Source organism: Ipomoea triloba, chromosome 14 (assembly GCF_003576645.1).
Source record: "Ipomoea triloba cultivar NCNSP0323 chromosome 14, ASM357664v1".
In the NCBI taxonomy this organism is placed as follows: domain Eukaryota; kingdom Viridiplantae; phylum Streptophyta; class Magnoliopsida; order Solanales; family Convolvulaceae; genus Ipomoea; species Ipomoea triloba.
The window spans coordinates 3807959-3824202 of NC_044929.1; the positions used below are offsets into that span (position 1 = coordinate 3807959).

Here is a 16244-nt window from a genome sequence, read left to right on the forward strand (position 1 = left end):
TATGATGTTTGACTTTAATTTTTTTTATTTTTAGTACTCAATTTATACTTTTTGACCCAATTTGGTAAATAATTAACTTATAAACTAATTTTATCTTATTTGACCATTATTAATTGTTTGATTTGATTAAAAAAATCAATATAAATGTTTGGTTAATAAGCTTTTTGTAACTCCAAAATGTTAAAATTCAAAATGCTATTAAAAATAACTTTTTCAATTAGCATTTTGAGGAAAAGAAATTATACCAAACAGTTATAAGCTAACAGTTAATTTACCAAACACCTTTCTACAATCCGCTAGTGTTATCAAATATCAACTAAGCATACATTTTAACCAATCAGCTAACAGCTATCAGTTAACAACTGTTTACCAAGCAGAGCTTGTCTTTTAAGTTTAAAAGTTGTTCTACATTTAATCTAAAATGTCTGAAATATTTTATTTTGCGATAAGTTTACCAAATTTTGTCATATTACTTGTGAGGGTAATTTCAAACATTTAGATTTTTATTTTTTATTTTTTGAAAAGCAAAATGATGCTCTAGGCAGATAATTTCACAACATAAGATATAAATTCATAACATAAGACACACAATTGTGTGTTACACAACTAGTACTAATCTACTATAGGTACAAAATTCATACTTTAAGGTACAGAAATTCATAACACAAGACACAAAATTCACAACACAAGATACATATACATGTTATATAATTATTTATTTTTAATTCTGATTTAGGTAGAGAATATATCTTATAAACACATAATTTCACAATACAAGATATAAAAATTCATAACATAAGATATACAATATGTTGTCATTGTTGTGTGTTACACAACTATTAATTTGTTGCAGGTACAAAATTGATATTCTTAAAGTACAGAATTTTAACACAAGATACATAAACTCACAATACAATACATATATGCGTATAAGATCACGGTCCACGGTATAACGTTGGTATCACACTATCACATCATTTGGTAAAATTTTATCCAAAACCATGGATTCATCTACAAAAAATCCAAGATAGAAATATCACCTAAATGGGCTAGCATGTGTTTACCAATGTGGACCAGTGAACAAAATTTAAAAAACTCATGTACGCATAACCTAAATTACATTTTGAGTTTTGACCATAACCGTACCCTAATTTCCAATTCGGTCATAATAAATTTCCAAATCAATACATCGCTTCCGGTCAAAGTACAAACACACTAATCTTTTTTTGTAAATTTACAGGGTCGTTCTCTCCGTCCGTGGTCCCACGTTCACTCCGGGAGGCACGGGAGCTGGCCCAAGGGAAATCGTCACTTGTGGAAATTGAACCCGGGTCCTCCCAAAATTCCTCCCCACAAACAGAGCTCACTTGCCACTTGAGCTACCCCATTAGGTTAATTTTATTAGACGTATTATACCTAGTAAATATACCTATTAATATATTATATATACTAATATTTTCACCCTTGTGATGCACTGAATGAATTTGTTATAAACTTATAATATATTAATAATATTTGGATCGATATATAATTATATAAATTATAACATCAAATATTATATAGTGCAATTGAATATTTGTTTTGGATCGATTATGTTTTTTTGATGTTATCCTTGTTTGAATTCGAGCAAATAATTGTTTAATTAATAGCTAATGTATAGATGTACGCATGCAGTGCTGGAACTTTAGATATTTTATATATCATTGTTTAGGATTTTTATAAAGTGGGCAATAATATGCTCGTTCTCTAGTAACTCAGTTATAAGATTCAATTGCTATTCTAATTCATATGTATGGAAGATATATTTTTGTGTAGATACATAGTAATTTTGCCATCTTGGAAAAAACTCAATATCACCAGTTGTATTTACATATTATTGAAAACCTCTTTGTAGACGACATTAGTAGTAGCAACACAATATTGTCTATCCTCGTCTAAAACTGACACTTTCAAGCCATCAAGATGGGTGACTCTGAAGAAAGCCACGTACAATTGACTGTGATTAAAGACTGGTTTTTCAGCAATAACCCAACGTGAGTTAGTGTTCGGTCCTGGCTTTTATTGTCATGGCATATGCAAGCATCAATAAGAATTATTTATGCTGGAACTTGAAGGTCAATCTCGTATCAAAAGAAGTGAGAGACATTCTAGGAATAAGAACTTTGATTTTTTCATGTATCCCATTAACTACTCTTACTTCAACAATGTGATCTGTCAATCTTGTGATAATGAGCCACGTACCGTTATAAAGACCAAGAGAATGGTCTATCTTCTGCAATAACATAACAGGTGCACCGACTTTTTATGTCAATGAATGATTAAGAAAATCATACAATCTCAAACTATTTAAGAATTTATGAGTGTACGTGTACTTTTAATAGATTTTCACCGTCTGATTCTGCCTTACTCAAAGAGTTACAACTTAAATATGTCCGTCCTTTTGCAATATTCATGTCACACATGTACTGATTAATTTGATCAACGACATCTAAAGCCGGCGAGCGAATCACCTACCTTCCAGTTGTGACTCATCAAACGTGTCATATATTGAGCTTGAAATTTAAAAAAAAAATCACTTTGAATGATATATATATATATATATAGTCTAGTTCAGGTGCGCCTGCGCCTTAACGTGCGGTCGATATGGTCACACCAATAGTTATGAACATATGCACTAATAGTGTAAGGAAAAGCACAATAAAAATACACCAAAAAATGCACCATTAGGTGCGTATCACCAAAACAACTCCCCCAGTAAGATCATGAGAATTAATATAGTGTATTAAAAAAGACAGATCTATGGGTGAGATTAATTGAGAGAATTAAAAACGCATGTGTGCATATAGAGCATTATGTTGTGTGCATATTAAGCATGTGTTGTGTGTGCATATCCTATGTTGCACACAACACATGCTTAATATGCACACATCATAACGCTACATATGCACACACTTAATATATATAGGCCTTGTTTGGTAAATAATTAGCACATTAGACAATTTTGGATTATTTGACCACTATTAGGTGTTTGACTTGATTAAAAAATCAATATAAATGTTTGGTTAATAAGTTTTCTGTAACTCCAAAATATTAAAAAAGAGCTAATATTCTTTTTCTCTACAATGTAGTATTGTACTTTTCAACCAAATGAAACACACAAAGAGTGAATATAATATCCACTAAGACTCGAACCCACCTCTCTAATGTGAGGGTGCAACCGGGTGCCACTAGACCAAAAGGAGAGTCGATAATTATTGGGTGAAATAATCTGCTTTGTGACCCTAAGTTGTTACTAATTAATTGACTCAAATGAATAAGACAATAATTTTTTTTTATGTGAAATCAAATTTAAAATTTTGTAATCACTATATCAACTATACGTCCAATTCAACCAACTCAGTTGCGTTGACGCATTTATTCATTTACTATGATAATAATGAGTATTAATGTTTGGCTTCCCCAAATAAAGTATCATTGGAAAATGTTGAATTCAAAAGATTAATTATTCATAAAAAATTCATAAAATCCCTTAATTTCTTCAATACAATTACCCTAATCACAAACAAATTACCACAATTGCCTACTTTTTTACAATTCAGTCCCTTGTTTTTCACCAATATTACAAATTTACAACCAAATCCCAAATCCCCATAGTCGTCTATTTCCAATTCGGCCCTTCATTTCTCATTAATATTACAAACGAACCCCAAGCCACCGGCACGTAAGCACGAACTCACTGTCTATAGCCGGTTTCCGGTTATGTAACGCAAGCAAAAGACTTCCACCTCCTTCCTCTCTTCCTCGGCAGTGTGCTATAGCGATTTCCCCTCATAGATACATACAGCTAAGGCGATACATACATGTATACACACAATCTCTCTCTCCTCTCTCTCTTTCTGTCTGCTCCACAGAGAATAGCTTACCATACATATACATGAAAGCAAATTAATAAATTGAATAAAACGAAAATTCTTTACGTACAGATACTGTTTTCGAAGTTCGAAGCTGTGCGTTTGTTCGCTCCAGAATTCGAAGCTTCTCGGTGCATTGGAAGATCTCTCTCGGTAAGTTTCTCACCGCTGTTTGCACCATTTCTAGCGTGTTCCTTGAGATTGGAGTTGGCGTGATTTTTTAGTAGAATTTTCGATTTTAATGATCTGAGTAGAGATTATTGTTAGTGTTGATTACGTGCGTTAATTGCGTGTTTGTGCGGCGTGTTAGATCTCTGTTGCTGATTTTGGATGAATGAGTGAGTGTATGAATTTTTTTTTGCTGGATTGCTTTGCTCTCAGGATTTTGATTATGCTGTTAATTCGAGTATTTTTTTATTAGAGTGAAATAAAAGCATGATTTTGTGAGGAGTAACGGAGTTAATTAACGGAGAAGGATGAAGAGGTCTAGAGATGAACTGTACATGAGCCCTCCTAAACGCCCTATTAACTCTTCTCGTGCCGAACTGTAAGTCTTATCCCTCCCTCTCCCCTCCGCTCTTTATGTGTACTCAGTTTAAAGTTAATTTGTTGAAATGAAAATTGTGAATTTTTTTTGGTGAACTTTGAGTTTATCATGGCTAAATATTTAGAAATGATTTTCTTTTACCATTGAGATCAGTTTTTTTTGCCTTGAAAGTAATGTTTTTTGTGGACCATCAAATTGTTTTACTAAGGGAGATGTTGTATAATTCATTTGCCAGCACATAAAAGTACTTCACTATATGAAAGTTGAAACCTTTGAATATTTTTACTGTTTTTTAAAATTTCTTTTTATCTGTTATATTTGTAGAGCCTTACTGTTCTGATATTTTTGAAAGTCAGTATTTCATATTCTTTAGAGTGCACTAGTTGAGTTTTTTTCTGATATTTTTGCCAACATAGATTTTTTGTGGTTATCTCATTTTTCCCAAGTTGAGCTCATGTATAGGTATTGATCTTATTTAAATAGTGATGCTTCTTATGACTTATATGTAATTTAATAATTATTTAGTATGTGTTCATTGCTTTTTTTTTTTTAAAAAAAAAAAAATTGTTTTGCTTTATGCCTTGAAGGCCTGTGCAACAACAGATGATGAGTGGAAACGGCATGCAGAAGCTAACAACAGGTGATGCCCTTGCATATCTCAAGAATGTGAAGGACATCTTTCAAGACAAAAGAGACAAATATGATGAGTTTCTTGAAGTTATGAAAGATTTCAAGGCTCAAAGGTTTATTCTTTCTCATGTTTTCTACTTATTTTTTGTTCTCTTATTTCTGTTTCCTCTACCCAGTGAAACTACATTGTTGATTCATCTTCTTGTAATGTTTGTCAATGTTAACAGAGTTGACACATCTGGTGTCATAGCAAGGGTGAAGGATCTGTTTAAAGGGCATCAAAACCTAATTTTGGGATTTAATACCTTTTTGCCAAAGGGATATGAGATCACCCTTCAATCTGATGATGAATCACAACCACCTCCAATAAAAAAACCTGTTGAATTTGAAGAAGCAATAAGTTTTGTAAACAAGATAAAGGTGAGAATGTACTACTTAAATTTTTTTCTATGTATTTTAGCTGTTGGGATTTTCAGTTGATGGGTTTTTTTCCCCCCTCCACAGACTAGATTTCAAGGTGATGATTCTGTATATAAATGTTTCCTTGGCATTCTGAATATGTATAGAAAGGAAAACAAATCAATCTCAGAGGTTTACCAAGAGGTACATTATTTCTATTTGCTTATTGTCACACATACACACTGACACACACATGTATGTGTGTGCATGTATATATGTATGTCTGTATATATATTTGTATGTATATACTAGTCCATTTCTATATGTTGATTAAATGCTCAATTGCTTTGATACTTCTGTTTATTAATATTATTAATAATTTAATATTGATTGATATTATTTTTTCTTCCTTTTTTTTTTTTTAAATTATAATTTGTTTTTAAAATTGTGTTAGGTTTCTTCTCTTTTTCATGAACACCCTGACTTGCTTGTGGAGTTCGCCAATTTTTTACCGGATACATCAGCAACAACTCAAGTCAACAGAACCCATATCTTGCGTCGTGATGATAAAATAGCACCTATAATCATGGGAAAGCCTGCTGAAAAGGTATATTCTTACTGATGATTTATTACATTTGAACTTTTTTGTGGGCAATGACTTTATTTTAGTTTACTGGTTCCAGAGGGCCAATGCTTTGCATGCAGACCATGGCCATGGTCTGGATCGGTCTGACCCAGAACAGTGCAGACCGGAAAGAAGAGAAAGGGGTTTTGATGAGAAGGAGTTGGACAAGAAGTCTGCCTTTAGAGAAGATTCCATTGCCGGTCATTTTAACCAAGGTGGGGAAGGTTCGACGTTGGTGTTGCCTAATTCATACTTTCATTGAATTAAGAATTAAATGATCTTTGAGAAGTGCTTTGATCATTTACTTAGGCCTTTATAACCAATTAACAATCTTTCATACATTATGTAAATGTATATAACTTTATTTGTATAAATTTCCAGGTCCTATCTATTTTATTGATATATCTTTTCTATACTAGTTAAACACTATTTAGAACATTTGTTGATTTTACCACCACTTTGTCTACCACAATGACTATACTAATTTGGCTTTTTGTGTGGGCAGGTGTGGTCGATCAAGATTTAATGTTCTTTGATAATATTAAGGAAAGATTGCAGAACTCTGATGATTACCAGCAACTTCTAAAGTGTCTTCACACATATTCTGGAGAAACAATCACAAAAGAACAGTTGCTATCCCTGGTATTATCCTTATTGCTTTTCAGTGTTTTGCTAGTTACTCAATCATGAGATCACAATCTAGCTCTTGTTCAAGTTCTATGGAAGCCTTAGCTCTGTATTTTCCCTTGAAGTAGTTAAATTTATTGGTAAAACCAGTGGAGAGAAAAGATTAATAGCTAATCCATTTTGGTGATTCATAGTGTGTTGTAACATTGATATACCATTGCCTTGGAAAATGGAAAATAACAACAACTCCATCTTTCTTGTCAAATACAAACTCAAAAGCACATATACATATTATTGTTATCTTCATATGGGTAAGAATATAAGATTGTATTAAGCTTTTATTTAAAAACCCATCCATGTTAGCAGTTGAAAAATAGAGCAGAATATACTGCCAACACTAGGTCCAAAATACTTGAATGGTTATTAGGATAGTAATTTCCAAAATTCCATTTTGGTTAAATTTCTTGTCCTATGTCGTTAAATTGTAGTTGTTACTTGTGAATTTCCAACTTTTTATGATGATTGCATATTCTCATTGCCTCATTGGGGAAAGCGATATGGTTTATGGACGGGTTCTGATTGTTTCAGGTCAGTGCCTTACTTGGAGGACATGCAGACCTTATGGGAGGTTTCAATGAATTTATAACCCGTTGTGATAATATAGGTGGTAATTGTAATCTTAATTATATTGTTTATCCTCAAAGGCTGCATTCACTCTCCTTTGAGTTTTTTTTTTCCTGCACAGTGCACACTATACTTAACTGTTTTGGTGCATTCATGCAGATGGTTACCTTACTGCTACTCTGAATAAAAGTATGTAAGCTTGTTCTTTTCACATAGTTTTTAAGATTCTAACTTCCTCTCCAGCATTATGATTGCTGTTCTGACCTAGTATAGTTTAGTAGTCACATATAAGAAATGAATACGTTGTTTAACCAATTTTTGCTGCTTGGTATTGCACTATTTTGTAGATTGGATCTAAATATTAATTTCAATTCCCAGGATCCCTATGGAATGATGGGAAAGTTCCCAGATTGGTGAAGTCAGAAGACAGGGATAGAGACCGGGATTGTGAGTTGGAAGAGAGAAATCAAGATCGTGATACTAGAGAAAGGGATAGACTTAAAGAATTACATGGGCAGAAGATGTTTTCTAGCAAGGATAAGTATATTGCAAAACCTATACATGAACTTGACCTCTCTAACTGTGAACGCTGCACTCCCAGTTATCGACTTCTCCCAAAGAATGTAAGCATCTGTCTTTTAAATATTTTAATAGTCCAAGGTACTTCTTTTATGAAGCTTTTATGTTTGCGTTGGTTTAATTTGTTCTTTGCTTAATTCAGTATCCAAATCCAATAGCAAGCCAGAGGACAGAGATAGGTAAAGAGGTATTGAATGATCGTTGGGTATCTGTAACTTCTGGGAGTGAAGATTACTCTTTTAAGCATATGCGGAAAAACCAATACGAAGAGAGCCTGTTTCGATGTGAAGATGACAGGTTGGATATTGATTGATCATGATGTCATGCAACATTAGTGAGTTTATCACCTAATATGTGAAATGAAGTGCAACCTTTTCTCTGACCTTTGTTTTTCCGTCGACTCTTTTTTTTTTTTTTTTAAGAAGGTTTAAATAAGTGTCTGTAGACGCAAAGTAGTGTGTTTTAATGCATGACTTTCTTTGGCTTTGTTTAGTAGAGATCTCAGACAAACTTCTATCATGTAAAAGGATGAATGAATGCTATTCTTTTTATGTCATTTTTGAGGACTTCAAAAAATGCCGACAAAATAATATTACACCAGTAATGATTAATCACATGGAGGAATCTGTATCATTATCCTCATATATAAGATGAATTGTTCCTTCTTTTCCATGTGTTTTATGACTTATGAGCGTGCATGTTTCTATTTGAAAGATTGATTCAATTGGACTCTTTGAGGTAAGGTTAAGGATTTGCCAACTTGGAGGATAGAAAAGAGCACCCAAACTGATGATTGATTGACCTAAACTTACTTTGAGTATATCAAATTACCACCAACTCTGTGTGTATGATATTTAACTTGCTTTGATTTTTGGACGATGTGTTCTTAAGAGTTTTTATGCCAGGTTTGAGCTGGATATGCTGTTGGAATCCGTGAATGTTACTACGAGACGTGTTGAAGAATTGCTTGACAAGATCAATGATAATACAATAAATAGCGACAGTCCCGTTCGGGTTGAAGACTATCTCACCGGTAGCAAGCTGACATATGGATAATTATTCAATTTATATTATGTATTCTATGATATTTAATACTTGTGTCATTTTTGTGTAGCTCTAAACCTAAGATGTATTGAACGCCTGTATGGTGATCATGGGCTTGATGTTATGGATGTGTTGAGGAAGAATGCACCTCTTGCTCTGCCAGTAATTCTAACACGATTGAAACAGAAACAAGAGGAGTGGGCAAGGTGTCGTTATGACTTTAATAAAGTCTGGGCTGAAATTTATGTTAAAAACTATCATAAATCGCTGGATCATCGTAGCTTTTATTTCAAGCAGCAGGACACGAAGAGCTTGAGTACCAAAGGTAATGCAGAACAATTTTTCCCTATCACGGGCATAGGACATAATGATGTACAATTTCACAATGCTCCCTCTAGTTCACCTTGAAGTTTTTGGAAGGTGTAGTATCCAATAGATACGCGTGATGTCAGTGAGCGTTTAGTACTTGAATATCATAGTTGCTATTTCCTGACTGCATTTGACTTCTTTTTAATGTATTGTGGGTTTGAATTGTTTTTATGATTCATTTTGAATACTTAAATTGGAAGACCTTTTAGTAATTTGGAAATTTCTGATTTACTTCTCCTTTAAATGCTTAGGATATAAATATGTTTTATTAATAGCTATTTTTAGGTTCAGAATCTAGAAATTAGTTGAAGAACTTGAAGTAATAACTCCTTAGTTTAATAGTGAGTTACTTGGTTATATGGTTGGGCTGTCTAACATGTCTCTTATTTCTCTTTAGTCTTTACTTCTGCTTTATTGTCATCTTTCCTATCTTATTTTCTCTTGTAAACTAGTTTAGGACTAAAACTTTTTCATTTTCACCCTTACCGCAAAGGATCAACAATTATACTCTTATCTTAATTTCTTTTCTCATCATTCAATACATCTTTGAAAGGTCATTCTTTTAAGCTCATTTTAGTGTTAGTATGAAAACAATGGGCTTCTGAGGTATAGTAGGCCGTAAATAAATTCCCAAGTAAAACGTCTGGCCAAATAAACATTGGGCTTATATCTCTCTACCGTCACTAGAAATAATTCGATATGCACAACCGCCCTTTCCTCATCTACCCTTCTGTCTCTTTCATTAAATATTCGTGTCGTCTAGTCACTGCCAGCAGTGACTTCACCAAAAATGCTATTTATTAACCAAATTCTTGCTTCCTACCACTAATCTTCATCAGATACTCGACTTTGGTGTGATCTATTCCCTGGTATCTTCAATCTTGGATCTGTGCCTTCTCTATTTTACTCTATACTCTAGATTATTTCCTCAAATATATCTACATTTCTATTTTAGCTCAGTTTATAGATCTGTTATTTTGGAGTGCGTTTTATGGAATATCCTCAAAAACTTCCTGAAATGTCATTATCTTTTTCTTTGTGAATTAGAAATTTTATTTGAAGGTAAAATGTTTCCTTTTAGCGGTGCGCGTTTGATTTAGGGTTAAAATGGCATATCGAAGCACGTATGAGAACTTGCTTAGTATTGATGATTTGGGCATGGCGAAGTTTTTGGTATTTGCCAATTCTTGTAGAGGGATTATCAAATTTTCAGTCGGTGGCTTATCTCATTTTCTCCCAGATGCGGGCTTAGATTTCATTTATTTTCTGATATATGTAATATGTAATTTGTTATCTTAATCTAAACTTTTTCGGAATTCTTTGATCTTGTGATTGCTTATTTTACTAAAAAAGGTTCATTTTATTCAGTTTATATGAAACATGTGCTTACCTGACAGATTACTCCTTTCTCTTTCTATCCAGCATTATTGGCTGAAATCAAAGAAATCGGTGAAACAAAGTGCAAAGAGGACGATGTGCTTCTTTCTATGGCTACTGGGAATAGACTGCCAGTAATTCCTCATTTGGAATTCGCATTTCCTGATCCTGACATCCATGAGGACCTTTATCAGCTCATAAAGTTTTCGTGTGAAGAATTTTGCACAGCTGAACAGGTTGATAAAGTTATGAAGGTTTGGAATACTTTTCTGGAACCAATGTTCGGAGTTCCTAGTCGTCCTCAAGGCGCCGAGGACGGAGAATGCATTGAAAAGGAATGCAATCAAGTTGTTGAAAGTATCGCTGGAGCTGTTGGAGATACAGAAGGGAGTCCTGCTAGCGCTAGTGGCACAGCAATTAATTCCAGACAATCAAACGCTTCCAAAAATCGCGATGAAGGCCCTCCACCTGAAAACTCAAGTTCATCCAGAGTTTGCTTGGCTGATACTGGTGATTTAGTCAAAGATAATGGTTCTCGTGGTGTAGATATTTCTGCAGGTAGGATTGATACTCTATGTAACCCATCTCACCTTGGCAAGTCACCAAGCCGTCCAAGCGGTGCCAACATGGTTGATGCGACTTCTGCTGAGCAGCTAGCCCATTTAAGTGCCACTGCTGGGAAGGAAACCGCTGGGAGAATTGGTAGAGAAAATACTTCTGCTTTGCAAAATCTTCCTAGTTTAACCAGTAATCCCCTTTTCCAGTTTTTCTTTATCAATATTGCTTGGCCATTTCTTGTTCATCTTTTTTATTCAAATACTTCTTTTCCTGTTGATAGGGCTTTGTGCCACTGGAGTCCCTCCCAGAGCAAGTGATTTGGCTGTTGATAGTGGACATGAGATAAGAACTTGGAAAGAACCAAAGGTATTGTAGATTTGTCGTATTGTTTATCCTCTTTCACCTTGTCTTGTTCTAAATTGTTTGTCCTTGCTGGTGCAATAGGAGGTTAGCTTCACGAAAGCAGTGCAAGATGGCAATGAAGCTAAAAAATCTCATGAACATTCTGTTGAAAAACTAAAAATTGAGAGAGAGGAGGGCGAATTATCTCCGAATGATGATTTTGAGGACAATTTTGGTGCGAGTAACGAGTCTGAAGTTGAGACGGCACATACTACAAAGGATACAACCACTAACAAACAGTACCAAACTGGAGATCGAGAAGAAACTTGTGGTAGAGTGGCTGGAGGTGAAAACGACGCTGATGCAGATGATGAAGGCGACGAGAGCGCTCAGAGGACATCGGAGGACACTGGAAATGCATCTGAACACGGGGATGTTTCAGGAAGTGAGTCTGCTGATGGAGAAGGCTCTCACGATGAACCTGATGAAGATGGGGACCATGACGAGAATGAAAACAAGGCCGAGAGCGAAGGGGAAATCGAAGGAATGGATGATGTTCATGATACTGAAGGAGATGGCGTTCCATTGCCATTGTCGGTGCGTGGTATACAGACCGCTAAGCCTCTCACCATGCTAGTTCCTTCGTCATTGCATGATAAGGATGGGTTGAGAATTTTTTATGGAAATGATTCCTTCTATGTGCTCTTCAGACTTCATCAGGTAACAAGATTTTAGATTGCTGGTATGCCCTAATGATGGTATTGCAAAAATTATTAACTCCGATCCCTCTCTATTTTAACAGACATTGTATGAGAGAATGCACAAGGCAAAGTTGCATTCTTCGTCGGTTGAGAACAGATGGAGAGTGTCAAACGATGCAAACCCCACTGATATATATGCTAGGTCGGTGAGATATATAGCTTTTTGTTTATTATTTATCTTTTATATCAACCGTTTATAATCGTGACACCCTTCTATGTTGTTATTGTCTTTGCAGATTTATGACTGCACTTCGGAATCTGCTCGATGGTTCCTCTGACAATGCAAAGTTTGAGGATGATTGCCGAGCTATTATTGGAGCCCAGTCCTATCTTCTCTTCACCTTGGATAAGCTGATATATAAATTGGTCAAGCAGGTGAATGCTTGATCTCATATTTTCCTTAAATTACATTAAAGCTTTCCATTCCATAGGCAACTGATGAAAAACTTTCCTTAAACTTCTGTCGTTTTATTATATGTAGCTCCAAACAATTGCAACTGATGAGATGGAGAACAAACTTCTTCAGTTATATATGTATGAAAAGTCGAGAAACTCTAGCGTGTCTTTCGATGTGGTTTATCATGAAAACGTGCGTGTTTTTCTTCATGATGAGAACATTTATAGAATACAATGCGTAAGTTTCCGTTGCTTTCACTCTTGCTTAACATCTATAAAAAGAAAATGGATTTCATTCCCGATGTTAATGACATAATTGTGGTGCAGTCATCATCACCAGCGCAGTTGTCCATCCAGCTCATGGACTACGGGTATGATAAGCCTGAAGCAACTGGTGTTGTTATGGACCCTAACTTTGCTGCTTATTTGAGCAACGATCTACTCTTGTGTGCTCCCGAGCAAAAGGGAATCCCTGGGGTGTTCTTGAAGAGGTATTTGATGAAGATATTTCTTGAAAGATTTAATTCCGGATTTAGTCTTATGACTATCACTTATTTCCAATTTTAGTCCTTGATTTTTAAAGCTACCAAATTTACTCTTGGAGTATTGAATCATTTCCAATTTTAATCCACCGTATATTTTGGCTTTGTTTCCTGCGTGTGAGAAACAATTGATGCAATAGTCAATGCTTTTCGATTTTACCCTCAATGTTAACGGTTCACACAGAGAAAAGCTAAATTGGAAGTGATTCAATATTTGAGGGCTAAATTTGGTAGCATTAAAAGTCGAATGCTAAAATTGAAAATGAGTGATAGTTAAGAGGACTAAATTTTCAATGAACTCTTTTTGAAATTACAAAGTTTTATCTTATACTAACACTTGCGTACATCTGCAGAAATAGACAAAAATATGGATCCCGGGATGAAACCTCTGCTACACTTGAGGCAATAGCGGGACTTAAAGTTCTGAATGGTCTGGAATGCAAGATAGCTTGCAAGTCATTGAAGGTAAATTGAACACAAAGCTCTCTCTATCTGTACATAGCGAGTCAATGATGGAAAACCAAACAATTGCCTTTCTCGCTAATTTGGCTTAATAATTCAAATGCCCAAGGTCTCGTATGTTTTGGACACCGAAGACTCGATGTTCAGGATGAAGAAACGGAGGAGAACACTGCACCAGAGTGTCCCGTTCAACAGCCACCCGAATTCTTTGAATGGATCCCATTGAGCACAGCGCTTCCGGAGATTGATTTTCAGTCGACAAATGTGAGTTTTCTTTTTTGTGACAGCAAGGTGTTAAGGTGGTAGCATAGAGGCTGAAGTGTGTATCAGTAACATGGCTCCTGGCTTATATATGTTCTCTTAGTTATTCTCCGGTCTATTAAATATTTCTTTTTTAGTTTTGGTTAACTTGGTAGTTTCATCATTCTAATAAGAATGGTATAGGTGCAGATAACAGCAATGTGTAGTACAATTTTCTCATAACTTATAGCCCTTTTTGCTGTACTTAAATTACCATAACTGGTAAAATACATGAATTTCCCTTTTACAACTAGCTGTTTATTGTTCTGCCATTTCTCTTTTACTCAGGACATTTTTACTAGAAAATACGTGTGCACTTTGTGTGCAATTTGTGTGCACTTTGCTGTACTTAATAGGTATGTAAGAATGCACCACGACCGTGTTCAGAACGCACCAAGGTGTGGTGCATTTCTGAACACGTGGTGCATTTATGCATACCTAATGGTGCGTGACCGTACGCCCCAGGGTTGTGCATTTGTGCATTTCACCCTGATGCATTTCTGAACATCTAATGGTGCAATTTGCACGGCTGGACGGGAACGGGGTGTCGCATTTGGATATATATATATATATATATATATAATTATATACACACATACACTCTGTAATTATAATGCATAAAAAAAAGTTTGATTATGCTTGGGGCATGTTTGAACTGAGTATTCAAATGTTTAAATTTGATTTGATTTGTTACTTGAAATACTCGAGTTTGTCTCGATAGTAGCTGAATTGAATCCAAGTTGAGTAGCTTGACTCACTTACAACCCCAGTCAGTAAAGGGAAAGATGATGGTGTTAGTCCTTTTTTGTTGACCTTTTGATGGAGATGAGGTTTTTGGTCTCTTTGTGGTTTTATCCAAGAGTTTAGGATAGTTGGGGATGTTATTGGAATGTGCATTGGTAATTGGTATGGTGTACTAAAGGTACTCATCACTATAATAAATGATTAAACCTTTCAGTTTAAACTCTTTGACTTAAGAGTGTTTTATGGTCCACATTTGTTGAATTCATTTACGTGGTTGTAACAATATTTCAAATAAAGAAAATAAAATAAATTGGTTAGAAATAAATGAGTACTTTATAACAATACGTTTTCTTTATCTAATGTAACAATGTTACAACTACTAAATTATTAACATCAAATTTTCTCCTATTTTAGATGATTTTATTGACTTTTGACAACATAGATTTTCATAGATAATAATTGGTAGAAAACAACATTAAATACAAATTAATCGTAGGAATAACAGAGTCTCATGACCTTGGAAAGCCTAGGTGCTTCCCGTCAATTCACGGGAGGGTCACTAACAATATGTTTGGGATTGCCATTGATAGATTGGATTCGGAGCTTGAGGGGTGGAAGACTAAACTGCTAACTCTGGCAGGACGCCGAGTATTTGCCCAATATGCTCTCAGTACCATTTCTTATTATGCCATGCAAACGATGATCTTGCTGGCGGGGATATTTGGATGAGATTGACAAAAGAGTGAGGAGTTTCTTATGGGGAAGTATGACTGAAAAATAGAGATGCCACATTGTCAATTGGGTGCAAGTCACGAAGCTAAACTGTCAAAAGAAATGGGTGGTCTTGGAATTAAAACTGTCAAAAGAAATGAATGTCTTTTGTTGCTAAATTAGGATGGCGGCTACTTCATGAAGGTGATAAGCTCTGGGTCAAGGTCTTGCTTTCTAAATATGCAAGGCTTAAAGTGGGGAAAAACATGTTCAAGCACAACAAGGGGGCTTCCAACGCTTGGAGAGGAATCACGAGGGCAATGCTTATGGTTTAAGTAGGTATTCATTGCAAGGTGAACAAGGGATAAGAAACAAAATTCTGGAGGGATACTTGGGTTGGTGACAAGTCGCTTGTTGAATTGGTTCATGATACGGGTTTAATCCAAAACTCAAATGCATGTGTGTTGATCACTAGTGGGTGGAAATGCCAAACTTCCCAACTAATGTTATTTCTCAAATGCAGCTGCATGTGCTTGATATGGAGTCAGGAAGGTCGGACTAAGTTTACTAGAAACACAAGCCAACGGGTAAGTTTTCCATTAAATATGCCTACAACTTGATAAAAGGTTTTAATGTCCCTATGCAGGAATGGGAGTGGTCTACAATCTGGAAACTTTAAAAATCTTGAATAAGGTC

The 16244-nt window shown here is 35.1% G+C and overlaps 1 protein-coding gene across 1 annotated transcript; it reads left to right on the forward strand.

The window, feature by feature from the left end:
• The first annotated feature begins 3869 nt into the window (after positions 1 to 3869).
• On the forward strand, positions 3870 to 14360 carry LOC116004372 (paired amphipathic helix protein Sin3-like 3). The gene is made up of 23 exons (XM_031244398.1): positions 3870 to 4064; positions 4333 to 4458; positions 5046 to 5201; positions 5316 to 5508; positions 5593 to 5691; positions 5942 to 6094; positions 6171 to 6327; positions 6618 to 6754; positions 7328 to 7406; positions 7523 to 7552; positions 7742 to 7986; positions 8085 to 8239; positions 8848 to 8975; positions 9057 to 9311; positions 10778 to 11479; positions 11571 to 11656; positions 11735 to 12352; positions 12435 to 12535; positions 12630 to 12768; positions 12875 to 13027; positions 13117 to 13280; positions 13685 to 13796; positions 13903 to 14360. Exons 2-23 carry the CDS (start codon positions 4388 to 4390, stop codon positions 14017 to 14019), a joined length of 4050 nt encoding a protein of 1349 aa, XP_031100258.1. The 5' UTR covers positions 3870 to 4064; positions 4333 to 4387; the 3' UTR covers positions 14020 to 14360.
• Positions 14361 to 16244: the final 1884 nt, after the last annotated feature.

Excerpts from the sequence above, each read along its gene's own strand:
- LOC116004372 (XM_031244398.1), top strand. The coding sequence starts at position 4,388 with ATGAAGAGGTCTAGAGATGAACTGTACATGAGCCCTCCTAAACGCCCT. Across the intron at positions 9,312-10,777 it reads GAAGAGCTTGAGTACCAAAG|CATTATTGGCTGAAATCAAA; the intron begins GTAATGCAGAAC and ends CTTTCTATCCAG. Across the intron at positions 13,028-13,116 it reads ACATTTATAGAATACAATGC|TCATCATCACCAGCGCAGTT; the intron begins GTAAGTTTCCGT and ends ATTGTGGTGCAG.